General features: G+C 50.0%; 2 protein-coding genes across 2 annotated transcripts; one reads left to right on the forward strand and one right to left on the reverse strand.

Moving 5' to 3' along the window:
• The first annotated feature begins 614 nt into the window (after positions 1-614).
• Positions 615-3,423, forward strand: Miox (myo-inositol oxygenase). The gene is made up of 10 exons (XM_057792525.1): positions 615-629; positions 1,609-1,689; positions 1,875-1,955; positions 2,077-2,239; positions 2,427-2,494; positions 2,611-2,720; positions 2,822-2,889; positions 2,980-3,029; positions 3,115-3,227; positions 3,315-3,423. Exons 1-10 carry the CDS (start codon positions 615-617, stop codon positions 3,421-3,423), a joined length of 858 nt encoding a protein of 285 aa, XP_057648508.1.
• A 10,975-nt stretch (positions 3,424-14,398) lies between these two features.
• On the reverse strand, positions 14,399-18,673 carry Lmf2 (lipase maturation factor 2). The gene is made up of 14 exons (XM_057791932.1): positions 18,558-18,673; positions 17,760-18,013; positions 17,633-17,661; positions 17,303-17,517; positions 17,051-17,229; positions 16,682-16,823; positions 16,425-16,559; positions 16,248-16,353; positions 16,066-16,162; positions 15,811-15,993; positions 15,566-15,734; positions 15,375-15,486; positions 15,205-15,301; positions 14,399-15,111 (listed from the first exon to the last, which is right to left on the reverse strand). The coding sequence occupies exons 1-14, from the start codon at positions 18,649-18,651 to the stop codon at positions 14,809-14,811; spliced, it is 2,115 nt and encodes a 704-aa protein (XP_057647915.1). The 5' UTR covers positions 18,652-18,673; the 3' UTR covers positions 14,399-14,808.
• Positions 18,674-18,680: the final 7 nt, after the last annotated feature.

Consider the following 18,680-nt stretch of genomic DNA (forward strand, 5'->3'; position numbering starts at 1 on the left):
CTCGAATCTAGTGTAGTTTCTGGCCGATAGCAGAATCTATAAAAGTACACGTGACATCTCTAAGGATGGGTAACGGCCTAGGATAATTATTCTGGAATTTGGGTGAGGCCGGCCTCTATAGCAAAAGGTGGGTGAGGTGTGTCTTCACAGATAACAAAAGGGTCACCAGGTCACTAACAAGACCTGCTCTCAGCTTTCCGGATGGAGTGAAAGTATTTTGTTTTTATCTCCTCCATTGAGGAGACACCCCTGCACGATTAACATTCCTGGTTCTCTTAGCGTGTCTCGGTGAGTTCAAGGACCTCTGTGCCCCAACAAGGGGGAATCAGAGGTCTGGCTATAGTCTCTCTGCGGGATCAAAAACTTTAGGACAGAGGAGGCGCAAATGGAGGCAAAGGGAACTGGGCTAGGGGGTTCTCTTTCCGAGCTGATATATTAACTTGCTGAGGCCGGGGGGAGGGTGGATGGTCACTTATTACCAAATGTCAAGGCCAAGGAGATAGGTATTATCCGGTCGGTTACGGTTACGTAACCTGTGAGTATATAAAAGACGCCTTGGCCTAAGACCTTGCCGACCTGCAAGCTTTGCCATCTGATTGCTGCTTCCTCTCAGGATGAAGGTGGATGTGGTAAGCATCTTATGATCCTACAGGAGTGGCGTCATCAACCTCTCGTCACGGGCAGTGGAAGAGGCTGCAGTACTGCTCTCTTAAGCTGGTTCCTGCTAACCCTGCTCCTCAAGGTCACAGAGCTAATTCCTTTTTGCTACACAGTCCTGCTGGGGTAGGGGTGAAGCTCCCTGCACAGTCCCCACCTACAGCCTCCCTGTGGAGTCAGGTCTCCTCCTAAAATTACCTTTTCTCTGCAAGGGTGTCAAGCAGGTGAGGTCTGTTGTCTCTCTCTCTCTTTTACCAGAGACAAGGTTTCTCTGTAGCTTTATACTAGCTCTTGTAGACTAGTCTGGCTTCGCACTCAGAGATTCGCTTGTGTCTGCCTCCCGAGTGGTGGGAGCCACCACTGCCCAGCATGTTGGGTCTTTTTGTTTGTTTGTTTGTTTTTGTTTTTCGTATCTTTTTTTTTGTTTGTTTGTTTGTTTGTTTTTTGTTTTTTTTTTGTTTTTCGAGACAGGGTTTCTCTGTGGTTTTGGAGCCTGTCCTGGAACTAGCTCTGTAGACCAGGCTGGTCTCGAACTCACAGAGATCCGCCTGCCTCTGCCTCCCAAGTGCTGGGATTAAAGGTGTGCGCCACCACCGCCCGGCCTGTTTTTGCTTTTCAAGACAGGGTTTCTCTGCAGCTTTGGAGCCTGTCCTGGAATTAGCTCTTGTAGTCCAGGTTAGCCTCAAACTCACAGAGGTCTGCCTGCCTCTGCCTCCTGAGTGCTGAGATTAAAGACATGTGCCACCACCGCCCAGACCACCCGGCTGGTTGTGTCTTAATTAGTATCTTCTCACACTGGGAGTAGACATCGGCTGACCCTGGCTGGCTGGTGCGGGGCTGATGTGTGCATGGGATGAGGTGTTTTAGTATCCAGCCCCTTGGGGCTGTAATGTCCTCCCTTCCTTATTAACCCGGCTGGCAGTGAGATGGGCCAAACTTCTATCCAACCAGGGCCCAGACCCTTCCCTGGTCTATCGACCTGATGTGGACCCAGAGTTGGCCAAAGACAAGGACAGCTTCCGAAACTACACAGTGAGTAAGCCCCAGTTCCACCCCCACTCACTTTCCCTGCCCGATGGTTCCCACAGCTCTAAGGGGGTTTTGTCGGAAGTCCCATTACACTTTATACCTGTGCAGTCTGGCCTGCAGGAGGGGAGGCCACGGCCCCCAGTGTGCTGAGTCAGTTTGGCACAAATCCTGCACTGATTGGCTTGCAGGCAGGCCCGCTGCTGGATCGCGTCTTTACCACGTACAAGCTCATGCACACACACCAGACGGTGGACTTCGTCAGCAGGAAGGTACTAGTTTTTGCTTCTAATGCGGACTCTGAGGGCGGGAGCTTCCTTGCCCTGGGCCGGAGTGACCGTGCTCTGTAGCCCGCCCCCTCTTGGGGAATGACTGAGTTTTGCCTCTCACCAGCATATCCAGTTTGGAAGCTTCTCACATAAGAAAATGACAGTCATGGAGGTTGTGAACTTGCTGGATGATCTGGTGGATGAATCGGACCCGGATGTAGACTTCCCCAACTCCTTTCACGCCTTCCAGACAGCGGAGGGCATCCGGAAAGCCCACCCAGACAAAGGTGTGTTCTTTGAATGGTGGGGGAGGGGCTTATCATATCCCTAGAAAGCGACTCCAGAGGCTTGGTCCTCTCCTACAGGCCTCACCTTAAAAGAAGCAGACCTCTGGGCTCCTTGCTTTCTAGCCCAGAACCTGCTCTGCCTACCTCAATCCCTGCAGCTTCTAACTCATATGTCCCTTTTCCACAGACTGGTTCCACCTGGTCGGACTTCTGCATGATCTGGGGAAGATCCTGGCTCTGTGGGGGGAACCTCAGGTGAAGGCCAGGTGTGGGGAGTGGGGGCAGTTTCACTCGGCACAGAGCTTGGGGCACTATGAGAGGGAGCAGACCTCTGTTTGAGCCCTCACCCACAGCCGCCTGTCCTTTCCTAGTGGGCCGTTGTTGGAGACACTTTTCCCGTGGGCTGCCGTCCCCAGGCCTCTGTGGTGTTCCGTGAGTCTACTTTCCAGGACAACCCTGACCTCCGCGACCCTCGATACAGGTAGTTGAAATAGTACCTCACCTTCCTGCAATATTACAGGACCCCAGGTGGTCTTCCCTGTATCGTCCAGCCCCTCTCACAGATTCTCTTGATCATTGCAGCACAGAACTCGGCATGTACCAGCCCCACTGTGGACTTGAGAATGTCCTTATGTCCTGGGGCCACGACGGTGAGGACAGCTAGAGAGCACAGGGGACGGTGGGGATGGTGTAAGGGCTGATCCTCTGGGCACCTGGCTACATCACCCCCTCTCCTGCAGAGTATCTCTACCGGATGATGAAGTTCAACAAGTTCTCCCTACCCCCTGAGGTAGGTCAGGGGAGGGCCCAAGCAGGAGCCTAGCCCAGCTGGGTCCATCTGGCAGATCTGAGCATGCTCGTTGTGGTCTCCACAGGCCTTCTACATGATCCGATTCCACTCCTTCTATCCATGGCACACGGGGGGTGACTACCTACAGCTCTGCAGTCAGCAGGACCTGGATATGCTGCCCTGGGTGCAAGAGTTCAAGTACGTAGTCCCCAACGGTTGTGGGCAGTGAAGGGGACTTGGGGTTGAAGGAGCCTACCTGATGCTCATGGTCCCCCACGTCTGCAGCAAGTTTGACCTCTACACCAAGAGCCCTGAGCTACCAGATGTGGACAGCCTGCGGCCCTACTATCAGGGGCTGATCGACAAGTACTGCCCGGGCATCCTGTGCTGGTGAATGGTTTCCGATACACTCCCACCGTTGAAACCGCACCTAAGCTAGACACCATCGGGCACAATACAGCCCACTTCAGCCTTGCTCTGGGCCCCATACACCTGTCCGCGGTCCCCACCTGCTGTGGTTGAGGCCACTTGTGCCAGGTATCAATAAAGACTGAAAGAGTTTACAAAGCTGATTGATCACCAGGGCCCAGGTTGTGGTAGCAGGGGTGGTCCCGGCACAGGATACCACTACCATGAACACGCTGCTTATCCTCTTGGCTCCACGTTATCCAACTCACCCCAGTCTAGAAAGGAGGTCACTAGGGGAGAGAAAAGTCAGGCGGTGGTGGTGTGTGCCTTTAATCCAAGCACTCAGGAGGTAGAGGTAGGTGGATCTCTGTGAGTTTGAAGCCAGCCTGGTCTACAACAGGAGTTCCGGGACAGCCAAGGTTGTACAGAGAAACCCTTTCTTGAAAAACAAACAAACAAACAAACAAACAAAAAAAAAAAACGGGCTGGAGAGATGGCTCAGTGGTTCAAGAGCATTGCCGGCTCTTCCAAAGGTCCTGAGTTCAATTCCCAGCAACAACATGGTGGCTCACAACCATCTGTAATGAGGTCTGGTGCCCTCTTATGGCCTGCAGACATACAAGCAGACAGAATACTGTATAAATAATAGATAGATAGATAGATAGATAGATAGATAGATAGATAGAAAAAAAACAGAATAAGCTTTCAATATATTGGAAACGTTTCAGCTCCTTGATGGTCCCATCTGTACTAGAGACAGAGAAGCTTTAAGGATGTCTCCATGAGGCTCTGGGGAATATGTTGCTATTTAGTTGACAAGACCCCTGAGTTAGGCCTAGTGGCACAGGATTAACTCCAGCACTCCAGAGCTGAGGCAGAAGGATCATGAGTTCCAGGTTTGCGTGAACTATAAAGCTAGACTTTCTTAAACAAAAATAAATCAGCATGCAAAGTTAGTGGTGGGCTGGGGATGCAGCTCAGTGGGGAATGCCTGTCCTATGAGGTCCTGGGTTCAGTTCCCAACACCGAGAGAAATCAGTGGCCAGCTGGACAGCCTTCTTTCCTTCTTTTTTTCTTGTGTTGCTGGGGACTGAACCTAGAGCCTCACGCATAAGCAAGTACTCTACCCCTCAGTCCTCAGTTTTTGTACACTAAAACTTATTTTATAAAAAAGAAAAGAAAAGAAGACAACTCATGCCCATAATCTCAGCACTCAGGTAACAGAGGCAGGAAATCCACCCCATCCTCCCCCTCCCAGACAGGGTTTCTCTGTGTACAGCCCTGGATGCCCTGGAATCTGCTTTGCAGACCAGGCTGGCCGTGAACAGAGATCGCCTGCCTCTACCTCCCAAGTGCTGGGATCAAAGGCCCATACCACTATCACTCAGCCAGAGGCAAAATTTGAGGCGCACTTGAGCTACAGACACTAAGGCTCTGTCTCAAAACAAAAGCCTCTTACAGTAGCTACAAAAATAGTGGAAAATAAATTTAACCAAGGAGATAAGGGTATTTACACAGAAAAATATAAAGCAATGAAATGAACTTTAGAATGCACAAATGGGCCGGGCGGTGATGGCGCATGCCTTTAATCCCAGCACTTGGGAGGCAGAGGCAGGCGGATCTCTGTGAGTTCGAGACCAGCCTGGTCTACAAGAGATAGTTCCAGGACAGGCTCCAAAACCACAGAGAAACCCTGTCTCGAAAAACCAAAAAATAAAAAATAAAAGTAATGCACAAATGGAAAGATAGCCCATGTTTCCAGACGAAATAATAAAGTAAACCAGTGTCATTGCATATCTGTGATCCCAGCATTTGGGAGGTGTATACAGGAGGGTCAAAAGTCACACACATAGCCTGGGGTGGTTGCACACAAGTTTAATCCCAGCATGGGGGGGGGGGGACAGAGGCAGGCTGACCTCTGAGTTCAAGGCTGCCAGCCTGATCTGAGAAACCCTGTCTGGAAAAACAAAACAACAAAAAGAAGCTACACATCAAATTTGAGAACAACTTGGGTTACTTGACATCCTGCCTCAGAAAACAAGCCAAAAGGTGCATGTGCGTGCTTGAATGTGTGTGTGTGTGTGTGTGTGTGTGTGTGTGCTGAGATGATTCTGTGGCTAAGGTGCTCGCTGCCAGGTCTAACACCCTGAATTTGAACCCCAGAGCCACCTGGTAGAAGGAGAGAACCAACTCCCAGAAATTGTCCTCTGACCTTCACGCGCATGTCAAGCATACACAAGTTTGCACTCTGCTGTGTACATGTGCAAGCACTCACACTTACATTAGAATATATACTAAAATATCTGTAAATGCAATTACAACTGACTAAGATCTTCCCACGCAAAGGAAACAATTTAGAAAAGTGATAACCTTCAGAATGGAGAAAAACACATTTCTGAAGAGGATTAATATCCAAAACTTATAGGGCTTCCTAAGAAGTAGAAAAATAAATAACTCAATAAAACACAGACAGAGATAGGGCTGGAGAGGTAGCTCAATGTTTGAGAGCATTTGCTCTTACAGAGGACCTGAGTTTGGCTTCTAGAACCCACACGGCAGCTCACAACCACCTGTAACTCTAGTTCTTTTATTTTTTTTATTTTTTGGATTTTCGAGATAGGGTTTCTCTATAGTTTTTGGTGCTTGTCCTGGAACTAACTCTTGTAGACCATGCTGGCCTCGAATTTACAGAGATCCGCCTGCCTCTGCCTCCCTAGTGCTGGGATTAAAGGCATGTACCACCACTGCCCGGCTGTAATTCTAGTTCTAGGGGAGCAGATGCCCTCTTCCAACATCTGGGGCACCTGCAGGCTTGTGATACACACGAAAAAAAATCGTTTTCTATTCTTCTGTCGCATATCCCAACCACAGTTTCACCTTTCTCCACTCCTCCCAGTGCCCCCTTACCTCCCCTTTTACCCAGATCCATTCCTCCTCTGTTTCCCTTTAGAAAAGAGCAGACTTGGGGGCTGGATAGATGACTCTTCAGTAGTTAAGAGCACTTGGCTGCTCTTCCAGAGGTCCTGAGTTCAATTCCCAGCAATGACAAGATGGCTCACAACCATCTGTAATGAGATCAGATTCCTTCTTCTGGTGTGCATGAAGACAGAACACTCATACACATAAAATGTGTGAATAAATAAATCTTTAAAAAAGAAAAAAAAAAAGAGCAGGCCTTTCAGGAATATTAACTGAGCATAGCACAGCAAGTTACAGTAAGACCAGACACAAACCCTCATACCAAGGCTGGATGAGACAACCTAACCCACTATGAGAAACAGGGCCCCACGAACAGGCACAAGATCTGGAAACACCCCCACTCCCACCATTAGGGCTCCCGCAGGAGACAAAGCTATGCAGCTATAACATGTGTGCAGAGGTCCTAGCTCAGAGCCACACCGGCTCTGTGATTGTCCCCTCAGTCTCTGTGAGTCCCTAGGAGCCCTGCTTAGTTGATTCTGTGGGCCATGTTCTCATGGTGTCCTCGACCCCTCTGGCTCCTGCAACCCTTCCCCCCCCTCTTCTCCCCCTCTTCTGTGGGGCTCCCTGAACTCTGCCTCATGCTGGGTAAAGCCTCTCTGATGGCGACTGGCCTGATCTATGAGATGAGTATAGCAGGATAATCATCAGGAATAATTTCATTAACTTTTTTTTTTAGTAGTGTTTGGTTCTATCTTAGGTCTCTGGGCTGTCCAGCCTCTGGCTCCTGGCCATCCAGGCAGTGTTAGATGGCATGGACCTTAAGTTGGAGCAGTCAGTCATTGGTTAGCCACTCCCACAAGTTTTGCGCCTCCTTTACCCCAGCACTTCTTTTTTTTAAAATTTTATTTTCGAGACAGGGTTTCTCTGTAGTTTTTGGTGCCTGTCCTGGAACTAGCTCTGTAGACCAGGCTGGTCTCGAACTCACAGAGATCCGCCTGCCTCTGCCTCCCGAGTGCTGGGATTAAAGGCGTGCGCCACCACCGCCCGGCGTAGGCCAAAGGTTTTGTGCCTGGGTTGATGCCCCAGTACCAGTAGTGGAAGCCTTGCCTGGTTACAGGAGAATGCCCGTGCAGGCTCTGAATGCACCATTCCCAGGAATCCTCCTAGGGCCACCCTCAGAGACTCCAGGGAGTTTCCCACTGTAGTTCTAGGGAATCTGATGATGCCTCTTCTGACTTCTGAGGGTTCCTGCAGGCATGTGGTACACAGGCAAAAAAATTTTTTTTGTTTTGTTTTTGTTTTTGTTTTTTGAGACAGGGTTTCTCTGTGGTTTTGGAGAACAGGCAAAAAAATTTAAAAACAAGCCGGGCGGTAGTGGCACACGCCTTTAATCCCAGCACTTGGGAGGCAGAGGCAGGCGGATCTCTGTGAGTTCGAGACCAGCCTGGTCTACAAGAGCTAGTTCCAGGACAGGCTCCAAAACCACAGAGAAACCCTGTCTCGAAAAAAACAAAAAAAACAAAACAAAACAAAACAAAAAAACCCTCAACCAATGAAAATGCAGAATGGGCCGGGCGGTGGTGGCGCACGCCTTTAATCCCAGCACTCGGGAGAGGCAGAGGCAGGTGGATCTCTGTGAGTTCGAGACCAGCCTGGTCTACAAGAGCTAGTTCCAGGACAGGCTCCAAAACCACAGAGAAACCCTGTCTCGAAAAACTTAAAAAAAAAAAAAAAAGAAAAGAAAAGAAAATGCAGAATGATGGAGCCCAGTCCCGACTGATGACCACTCCTGTACATATGACTCAGGGTTGTAGAAGAAGAGGATACAGAATGAGGGTAAGAAGCGATGGAGCCAGGCGGTGGTGGTGCACATCTTTAATCCCAGCACCCGGGAGGCAGAGGCAGGCGATCTCTGTGAGTTCAAGGCTAGCCTGGTCTACGACGCAAGTTCCAAAATAGGCTCCAAAGCTACAGAGAAACCCTGTCTTGAAAAAAACAAACAAACAAACAAACAAAAAAAGTTTTATGTATAGTTCAGGCTAGCCTTGAACTCTCTATGTAGACTGTGATCATACTGTCTCAACTTAGTTTTCAGAGTTCTGGGACTATCTGTACTTGCCACCATGTGTTGTGTGTGTCTGCCTGCTTGCCTGTCTTAAGTGGTGTGTGCATGCATGTTTCTTTTTTTCTTTTCTTTTTATTTATTTTACACACCGTCTACAGTTTCCCCTCCCTCCTTTCCTCCTGTTCCCTCCCCTCTACCATCTACCCCCACCCCCCACCCCATCCCCTTCTCCTCTGTCTCCCTCCCATGGGCTTGAACAAAGCCTGGCACAAGAACGAGCTCCTCCCCCTGCATGGAGGCTGAAGGAGGTAATTCAGCATGGGGAACAGTTCCCCAAAACCAGCTAAGTGCCAGGGACAGGTCCTGATCTCTCTGCTAGGAGCCTTACAAACAGAAATATGCATGTGTCTATGTGTACGGGCATGCCTGTGTTTGGGTACATTTGTACATATGTGCACATGTATATAGATGCCCAAGGTTGATGGGTGTCTTCCTTGTATATTGAGGTAAAGATTTTGCTGAACCAGAGACTGATTTTTCTTTTCTTTTCTCTCTCTCTCTCTCTCTCTCTCTCTCTCTCTCCCTCCCTCTCTCCCCCTCCCTCCCTCCCTCCCTCCCTCCTTCCTTTCTTTCTTTTTTTCTTGCTTTTTTTGAGACAGGGTTTCTTTGTAGCTTTGGAGCCTGTTCTGGAACTAGCTCTTGTAGACCAGGCTGACCTCAAACTCACAGAGATCCTCCTGCCTCTGCCTCCCGAGTGCTGGGATTAAAGGCATGCGCCACCACCACCAGGCCGAGACTACCTTTTCAACTGGTTTGGCTAGCCACCTTATCTGGGGAGCTCTTGTTTCTGTGTTAGACTAGAAGTGGCTGCCATGCTCACAAAACTTTTCCATGATTTCTGAGAATCTAAACTCTGGTCTTTAGGCTTGTGCAGGAAGGGTTTTTCTTGCTCAACTATCTCCCCAGCCCAGAACAGTTTTTTTTTTTTTTTTTTTTTTGAGACGATGCTCTGTGTAGCCCTGCTTGTGTTGGAAATTGCTCTGTGGACCAGGCTAGCTTCAAACTCAGATCCCAAGCGGGCAGCCTTTTCTTTTCTTTTTTTTTTCATATAACTTTTAATAGGGATAGTGAGATGGCTCATCTGGTAAAGTGTTTGCCAGCAAGCCATAAGACCTGAGTTTGATTGTTGGAACCAACATGGTGGAGAACTGACTCCCGTTAGCTGTCTTTGACCTCTATAAGCACTGTAGTGCATATACGACATATTATAAATACATAAATGTAACAAAAACTTAAGTGGGGGCTGGAGAGATGGCTCAGAGGTTAAGAGCATTGCCTCCTCTTCCAAAGGTCCTGAGTTCAATTCCCAGCAACCACATGGTGGCTCACAACCATCTGTAATGGGGTCTGGTGCCTCTTCTGGCCTGCAGGCATACACACAGACAGAATATTGTATATATAATAAATAAACAAAAAAAGCTTAAGTGTCTTTAATGTACATGCACAAACTATATAAGAATGTTAACTAATCCACATGGTGAACACACATCATAAATATAAACAACTTTGACCAGTTTAAGAGACAAAGAAAGCAGTGTTAGTCCTAGACCTCGGGACACAGAGACCAATCTCAGCTACAAGGTGAATTCAAGGCCAGCCTGGGCCTGTCTTAAATAAAAACAAAGAAGGAAAAGAAAGAAATAATGATCCCAAGTAAATAGTTCAGTGGCCTAGAACTGACTAGTGTGTTCCCAGTCCTGATGTCATTCCCAGAGCCAGAAAATAAACAACAGCAACAAAACTCCCGTAAGCGAAAAATGAGTATTTGGGAAGAACCGGTGGTTTGTGGTATTTGTTTTCCCCCATTTCTCCCAGCTCCCTGGTGGCTGTGTCTTTGCACTGACTTTAGTCTTCTGGGTGTGGACAAGGGCTAGGTGCTGCTGTGACATTTTGGAGATGGCATTTAGGGACCACTCGAGATGATCCAGGATGATCTAATCTCATCTGACTCTTAGTCCCTGCTGCAAATATGCTTTTTCTAAACAGCACAACTCACAAGTTCCGGGGACTTCATTTGGTTTGTAGTACTAGAGACCGAAGGCCAGGCTTGGTGCATTCTGAGAATTTCATGTGAGGAAATTTTGGGGGCTGTTTTCCAACTTACCACAAAGGCTATACCAGGCCTCCTAGCACCGGCCATTTCTCCAAGGGTCTTTTATTCCTCAGGTTGGAATAAAACTTACAGAGATCTGCCTCCCCAGTGCTAGAATTAAAGGTGTGCACCACCACTGCCTGACTGTTGGCCTGCTTTCTTTCTTTCTTTCTTTCTTTCTTTCTTTCTTTCTTTCTTTCTTTCTTTCTTTCTTTCTTCAAATGTACATGTAGGGGCTGAATGCTATGATTTAGTGCAGACAAACGGCAAATATGACTTACTATCCCCACTTCCACACCTGTCTCTACTTGGTATGTAATCCAGGCTGGTTTGAAATTTGAGGACCTTCTGCCTCGGCCTCCTGAGTTCAGGGATGACAAGTATGAGCCACTATATCTGAGCTGATCGTCTCTTGAACATCCATTCCCAGTCTGATTGTAGTCTACTGGACAGTGTTGCTTTTATTATCCTCCTGACTATTGCCCCCAGAACCTGCACCCCTTGTAGACTCTTTCCAAGACCTGTCTCCCTAAAAAGGTCGAAGGTGTGCATGTGAGGATAGCAGTGCTCCAGGTTGTCCACTCAAAAGGGATGTCAGGCCTTTCTGGGGACCCTAAAAAGACCCAAAGTGTCATGGGAGGATGCCAGGGCTCCAGGTTCTGTCCACTCAAGGGGAATGTCAGCTTTCTGGGGACTCAGGTTGCAGGGACTGCTGTGGGGTCTGAAGGAAGGAACAGGAACTTGGCTTTTTCTTGACCCCTTCTAGCCTCACCTCCGCCCTTGAAGTTGCGTTCTGCAGCTCTTCTGGTCTTCCTGTGTAGACTCTGGCAACAGAAAATAGCCCCTGGTTTCTGCTTACTTCCTCTCGGGGGTTGCAAGGCCAAAGCTATTTTGACAGGATACTGAAACACCATCACAATGGTGTTCTCCTTCCTTCAGTCACAACCACGACACTTTGTGCAGAAACTGACACAGTGACACTGTCTTTGTTGGCCATGCTTTTCTTTTTCTTCCTTCCTTTTTTTTTAAACAGGGTGTCTTTGTGTAACAGTCCTGGTTACCCTAGAACTCTCTTTGTAGACCATGCTGGTCTCCAACTTACAGAGATCTGCCTCCCCAGTGCTAGAATTAAAGGTGTGCACCACCACTGCCTGACTGTTGGCCTGCTTTCTTTCTTTCTTTCTTTCTTTCTTTCTTTCTTTCTTTCTTTCTTTCTTTCTTTCTTTCTTTCTTATTTTTTCTTTTTTTCTTTTTTTTGTTTTTGTTTTTTGAGACAGGGTTTCTCTGTAGCTTTGGAGTCTGTCCTGGAACTAGCTCTTGTAGACCAGGCTGGCCTCAAACTCACAGAGATCTGCCTGCCTCTGCCTCCCGAGTGTTGGGATTAAAGGTGTGTGCCACCACCGCCCGGTTTGACCATGTTTTTTAATACTGCTTTCAGAGCTGCAAAGGGGCCTAGAGTGATGGCTCAGTCATTCAAGGCTAGGCTTACAAACAAAAATACAAAGTGAAAAGGACAGTTTTGTTTGTGATGAAGCAATTAAAATGATTACTGTTGATAAATCTTCAGTCTTCAGTATGAGTATTTAGCCTTTATATGACAAAATGAGAAATGTAGCCTGGTGAGGAAGCACATGCTGTAATCACAGCTGAGGCAGGAGGATTGCAGCAAGTTTGAGGACTAGCAGGACTACATAGTAACTTCTGGTTCAGTTGCTAGTGCTACATAGCAAAACCTTGTCTCAAAAACAACCAACGAATCAATCAACTCCAATAATAACAAAGAAACACACACACACACACACACACACACACCAGTCAAATAAAACAAACCTCCCAAACAGATGGGTAGACCACATCTGTAATCCCCATATTTGGGAGGTGGGAGTAGATTAGAGAAGTTCAAGGCCATCTTTAGCTACCTATCCCTAGAAAGGCCTGACATGGCCCTTCAGCAGACAGAATCGGGAGCCCAGATACCCTCCATGCACACTCTGCGCCCTTGCAGAGGTGACAGGTTTAGGATAGGATGTAGTCTGGGCTACATGAGACCCTGTCTCAGGAAAATAAAACAAACAAACAAAAAAAGGAATGATACTCTGATACATCATAACATGGATGGAGGTTAAAAATATAATATGAATGGAGATGCAAAAGAAGACCCCCTCCCCCCAAAAAAAGAGGCAGAAGGAAGAATATAGTTTGGTTACTATGTGGTATCCAGAATTAAAAAATCCCAAAAACCACAGAACACAAGTTGCTAGGACTAGGAGAGTTACTGTTTAATAAAGGGTTTCTCTTTGGTGTATTGGAAAGTTCTACAAACAATGGCAAGAGATTATAGCTATAAAATATTTTGAATGTAGTTAATGCCACAAAACATATACTTAAAAACACTGATGGGAGCCAGGTGCTGGTGGTGCACACCTTTAATCCCAGCACTCGGGAGGCAGAGGCAGGAGGATCTCTGTGAGTTTGAGGCCAGCCTGGCCTACAAGAGCTAGTTCCAGGACAGGCTCCAAAGCTACAGAGAAACCCTGTCTCAAAAAAACCAAAACGATCAAACAAAATCCCCCCAAACGCTGATGGCTTAGCAGTTAGGAGTGCACGCTGCTCTGCAGAGGATCCAAGTTTGGTTTCAACAGTCACACGTGGGGGTTCTCAACTGTTTTTAGCTCCAGGGGATCTGATGCTTCTGGCATGTGCTTACATGTGCATAAATGCAATTAAAACCAATAAAAGTAAAATCTTTAAAAATGGTTAAGGTGATGGGAAGATGGTATAGTCAGGAAAATGCTCACCACTCAAGAATGAGAACCTAATTTTGGATCTCCACAACACATATAAAAGAAGTGAGCATGGCCAGGCAGGCATGGTGGTGCACGCCTTTAATCCCAGCACTAGGGAGCAGAGGCAGGCAGATCTCTGACAGCCACAGCTACACAGAGAAAACTCATCTTGGAAAAAGAACAAAACACCCCATCAAAACAAAATAAACAAACAAAAATTGGCTTGGTAGTACAAGCCAACAATCCCAGTGTTGGGGATGAACAGACAGGAGGATCCTTTAGGCTTGCCCGCCAGTTAATGAGTCTGAATCTGGGAGAACAAAAGGTGTGGATCAACAATTGAGCTGGGATAAAGGCCGCTGTGCTGCAGGTGCCCAGGGAAGGAGGGACTGACAGCTTGACCCTGGAGAAATGGACTCCAGCTCCCCTCTGACCTCTTCCCAGGACAGAAGTACAGGTGACACATGCACCTTCTTTCTCCCGTCCAAGGTCTGGCACCTCTGCTAATACAACCATCTAGTATTCTTCCCCTCTATCACCCTTTTCACACTGACCTTTCTGAAGACCAGCAGGAAGAGGTAGAGAGGGATGCATTCTGGAAAGTTCCCTGGCCCTTAGGTGGTTCTAGCGTCATCTTCCTCCATTGGTCTCACAGCCCTCATTGTATAGGTCTGCCAGGCTGTCCCACACCAAGGCTTCTTTTTTTTTTTTTTTTTTTTTTTTTTTTTGAGACAGGGTTTCTCTGTGGTTTTGGAGTCTGTCCTGGAACTAGCTCTTGTAGACCAGGCTGGTCTCGAACTCACAGAGATCCGCCTGTCTCTGCCTCCCAAGTGCTGGGATTAAAGGCGTGCGCCACCACCGCCCGGCACCAAGGCTTCTTGTAAGCAGGCCTTTTGGTTTAGCTTATGGAGAAGACTGAGTGATAAGGAGGGAGCCCATTTAGCTGGGTCAGTAACCAGTCTAGGCTGTGCCAACTGTCCGCAGGCCTCTCTAGAAGGAAGAAACCACTAGCAAAGGGGTATGTACAAAACGGTGTCTTTATTGGTACAGTCTCAGGGGCAGGTAGGCACCATCCCATGGGCCCACTTCCCTTGGCTCCTAGCCTCAGCAAATCCAGCTCATCCCCTCCAGTGGGGTTGGATAGGGCTCCAGACTCAGGCCTCTACATCCACAGGTGCACTGATTACAGTGTTCCAGAGTCCTGAGCGAGGCTACCTGCCCGTTTCCGGGCTGGCTGCCAACACAGTGGAAAGTGACTAGAGGAAGACGTGGCTGGTGCAGAGGGACAGCGGGGTTCAAGGTAACACCAGCGGTCCTCAGGGGTGGCACTTCAAGCTGCATCTGCCCTGGCAGGCCTGCCTAAGTCACAGTGGCTGCGCGGTGACATGAGATGGGCTGGGATTCTGAGATCTGACTATCAGGACAAGTGGCTGATGGCACATCCAGCTATTTTTTCCTCCGGGAGGCCCCAGCGTCACTGCTGTTGCTGTCGGGGGCTACAGCAGCCTGCTCAGAGGCAGCTCTGGGATCCTTTTTGGAAGTCTGCTTACGTTTTTCGTCTCTAGACGGTTTTGAGGACTGGAGTGGGCGGGGGGCAAGCAGGGTCTGTACAACCCTGACAGTCGCCACAGCTCCCAAAAGCCCCCATAGCAGGATGGGAGGCTCCAGAGGAGTCAGCTGCGTGCGCACCCAGCTCAGTGTCTTAGCCAGAGCATTGCCTGAACTTCGGGCCCGGAGTGGACTCTTATCCTATGGAGATAAAACCAAGAAAAGCCATAAGATTTACTCCTGCAACGGGCAAGCACCCTGCTACCTCCCACAGTCCAGCTGACTCCTTCACACCTTAAGTCCAAACTGTTGGAGCAGCGTTTCCAGCGTTGGGTGCCCCAGGGATACAGGTGGGAAGAATTCTTCTACCCACTGGCGGTGCCACCATTGGCTGTAACAGAACTGGATAGTCAGCATGTGGCTACAGCCCAGGCCTGGCACCCCACCCATCACCCCAGCCTTACCTCTGCTCCCCAGGCTTTGAGAACCAGTACTTATAGCGCTGGGCCCGCACATAGGTGGGTGGCTGCTCATGAAAGGGGTACTCAGCAACATGGTTCTGCACCAGGCGGATTACTGTGGCAGGGGGCGAGAAGTTAACATGGTTCTGAGCTTGTCCTTCCATACCCAGACCCTCTCTCAGCCTATCCCTCACCTGGCTCTTTGCCCTGCAGGAGACGTAGCACCAGGCTGGTGAACCAGGGACTGTGTGTATGTGGGCCAAGGGCTGCAAACCACATCTGCCAGTCAAGGCGTGGCTGGTGGGGTATCACGATAGGGGGTGGTCGGCTCACATTCCCAGGTTTGTACATGAATTCTATCTCCTGAAAGATGGACATGTGGTTAGCTGGAATGGCTGGACTTGGTCCCTTTACCCCAGCATCCTTTGGGAAGGCTCACGGTCCAATGTTGTCCATCATAGCTGCCCTCCAGCACCACTTCAGGCCGCCCACCCAGACCAGTCATCCGACGGAAGAGGCCATACGAGCTGGCCAGCTGTAGATGCTCCACAGAACTGAACAGACGATGAGCTCCAGTCCAGAGATGCCCATGGGTCCCAGGCTCCATATAGGAGTAAGGCACCTACAAGCAAGTAGGCAACAGCTCAGTGCCGTCCCATCGTCCCACAACCCCATTCTCCACAGGGGTACCTACTAGGCTTATCAAGAACATGGCCACTGTGGCGGTGCCCAGGATGGAGAGCTGGATGCTGGCCAAGAACTTCCGTAGCCATCCTTGCACCTGGATCCACCTGGGGACAGGGGGCCCAAGTATTGTCAGGCCATGCCTGAGCTGAAAGCAGCATCTTCCCCCTGCCTCTTCAGGTACATACATACCTCCAGAGGGCAATAAGCAATTCCCAGGCCAGGGAGGCTGTTCCTAGCCACACCGTAGGCAGAGTTACCATCTTCAGCCACTGGGAAAACTGGTGGAAGGTGAAGGCTGCCAAGGGAGGAGATTGTGATTAGGGGCTGACCCAGTACTTCTCTTTAGACCCCCAAGCCGGCACTTACTGGTTTTAGAGAGGATGATACGCTGCTGCCAGTCAACCTCCAGGCCAAAGTAGAGCACGGTGCCATAGGCCAGCAGCCCATAGGCAGTCAGTTCCAGCAGTACGGAGAGCATGGTCAGCAGGGCCTTAGGCCAGGCTAGGGGCAGGACAGTCACAGGTTGGCTGAGGATCTGCAGCCAAGGGGCTGGGGCGGAGGAACTCTTTGGGAGTACTAGGCGGGTGACATCCGTTTGGTTGTAAGGACAGGATGACACTCACAGGTAGGCATCTTCTTGTGGCTCCTGAGGCCAGGCTCAGCAGACAGGTGCCGGTCATCCAGGAGGGAAGTGGTAAGCACCAAGGTTAGCAGATTGAAGAAATTGTAGTTACCAGTAATGATGATCAGGACTTGCAATAATACCTGCAGGGAAGGTCGGCAATCAGCTCTACGGCGGGCTGGTCTTCCTGCGCCCTGCTAACTCGCAGGCTGACATTTTCACAAAGGCTACATGCAGCCTTGATCTGAGTAACACATCCCTCCGCCTGCAATGCTTTCCCAACGGCACCCGTATCACACGACCATTCCCAGGGCTTGTCCCCAGCAAGACTCGCTGGCCAGTGGTGGAGGCCACGTTCTCTTCTACCCACCTGAGCATAGAAGGCTGTCAACCGTAGGCGGCGAATAGGAGCAAAGAACAGGGGAGGTACTGCGATCTCGATGAGGAAGGTGGCCACCACACTGAGCTTGTGCAGCCAGACTGGCAGGTGGTGGGCAAACCAGGCAGCTGGCGTGGGCAGGCACTGTGTCTCATAGTGGTAGGTGAGAGCTGCAGGTAACGGGTGGGGGTCAGGGTTGATTAGAGCCTCCAGACCATCCCGGCTTCAGGCCCAGGCTCTCACCGGTAAGTCCCCACCACGCAGGGCAGCGGCTGGTCAGCTTGACCACACCAGAGGCAAACATGAGTCGAAACAGCAGCCAGCGCACGAGCCAGAATGGGAGGTTTTCATGGGGTAAGGCCCCTGCTAGTCCACCCTGGGGGGCCTTGTGGTTGGAAGGCTTCTTCAGTGGGGCTACTAGTATAGCCAGGAAGCCCGTCTCCAGCAGCAGGGAATCCCTATGGGGAGAAGAAAGATCATGAACAGTTCTTCTCCAGTAAGGCTGTTGCCCTCACAGGGTCCTCCCAGGAGACACAAACATCCCCAGCCCAGGCTCAGGCAGGAGTCACTCACCACTGGAAATAAAGGAACACTTGGCCCACCTGTAGGGAGAGGAGCTGTTAGGCGTTATGTGTCTGCAGCACCAGGCGAGGCAGTGGGTGGGTTAGACAGAGGCTGAGGTTCTAAGGGTCGCACTTGCCTGGCAGGTTGATAAGTAGGCAACCCAGAGCAGCAGGTAGGTGAAGGGGTGTCTCAGAGAGTTCAGGAGCAGGGCACCCAGTGCTACCACGGTGCCCACTAGGGTCAGTAGATCCAGACCCTGGGCAGTATCCAGCCCCAGTCTTGGTGCCTCCCAGAGCAGGGTTGGTGTTTCCCACAGCTGCTGCCACCGACCCTTGCCTTGGGGTCGCAGTGTTCTTCGAGCAGGAAGGATGCCCTCTGGGCCATAGAGGCCTGTGGGAGGGCATGTCAGTGTCTTCCCAGACGAAATTCAGCCGAAGTTAAGCCCTGAAGGTGTCCCATCACCAGCTCCAGGCATGCAGATGCCCTATAGTCAGGGCCTCCAAATGCGCTCTACCGCCACCCCCCCACCTCATTGCCACCCTCCGCATCCTGAGTTGTGCCTGCGGATGTTCCCGCCTCGAGTAGGGCTTGCTCTACCAGATTAACTCTCTCAGGTTAGAAACTGTTGACCTCAACCCCAGGTTCAGAAGACCTAACTCTCGGTCAGCACCTTCCGCGGGAGTTCAGGTAGAAATCTGTCTCCTACTCCCTTCGAGGTTCTGCCCTAATCCCAGATGAGAATCCGAACAGTCACGGGAAACCGACCCTTGCACATCCTTCTCCCTCCAAACTCTTGGGGCCCGCGGTACCCAAACTACTGCCCCCTAGTCCCACGTAGAGAGGCCTGAACCTCACACCCGCCGCCGAGAGATCGTACTCAGGGTGAAGGTAGGGATGATACCACGTGTGTGTGTTCCACTCTCGGCGCCCTCACCTGGGATCTGGGTGTAGAGGGACGCAAAGGCAAACATGTAGACAGCGGCCACACCCTGCAGGAAAAGCTGCTGTGGGACCCGGGAACTCGCCATGTCCGCTACGCGGTCCGCCGGATCAGTGC

The sequence above is a fragment of the Chionomys nivalis genome, chromosome 17, assembly GCF_950005125.1.
Source record: "Chionomys nivalis chromosome 17, mChiNiv1.1, whole genome shotgun sequence".
Taxonomy (NCBI): domain Eukaryota; kingdom Metazoa; phylum Chordata; class Mammalia; order Rodentia; family Cricetidae; genus Chionomys; species Chionomys nivalis.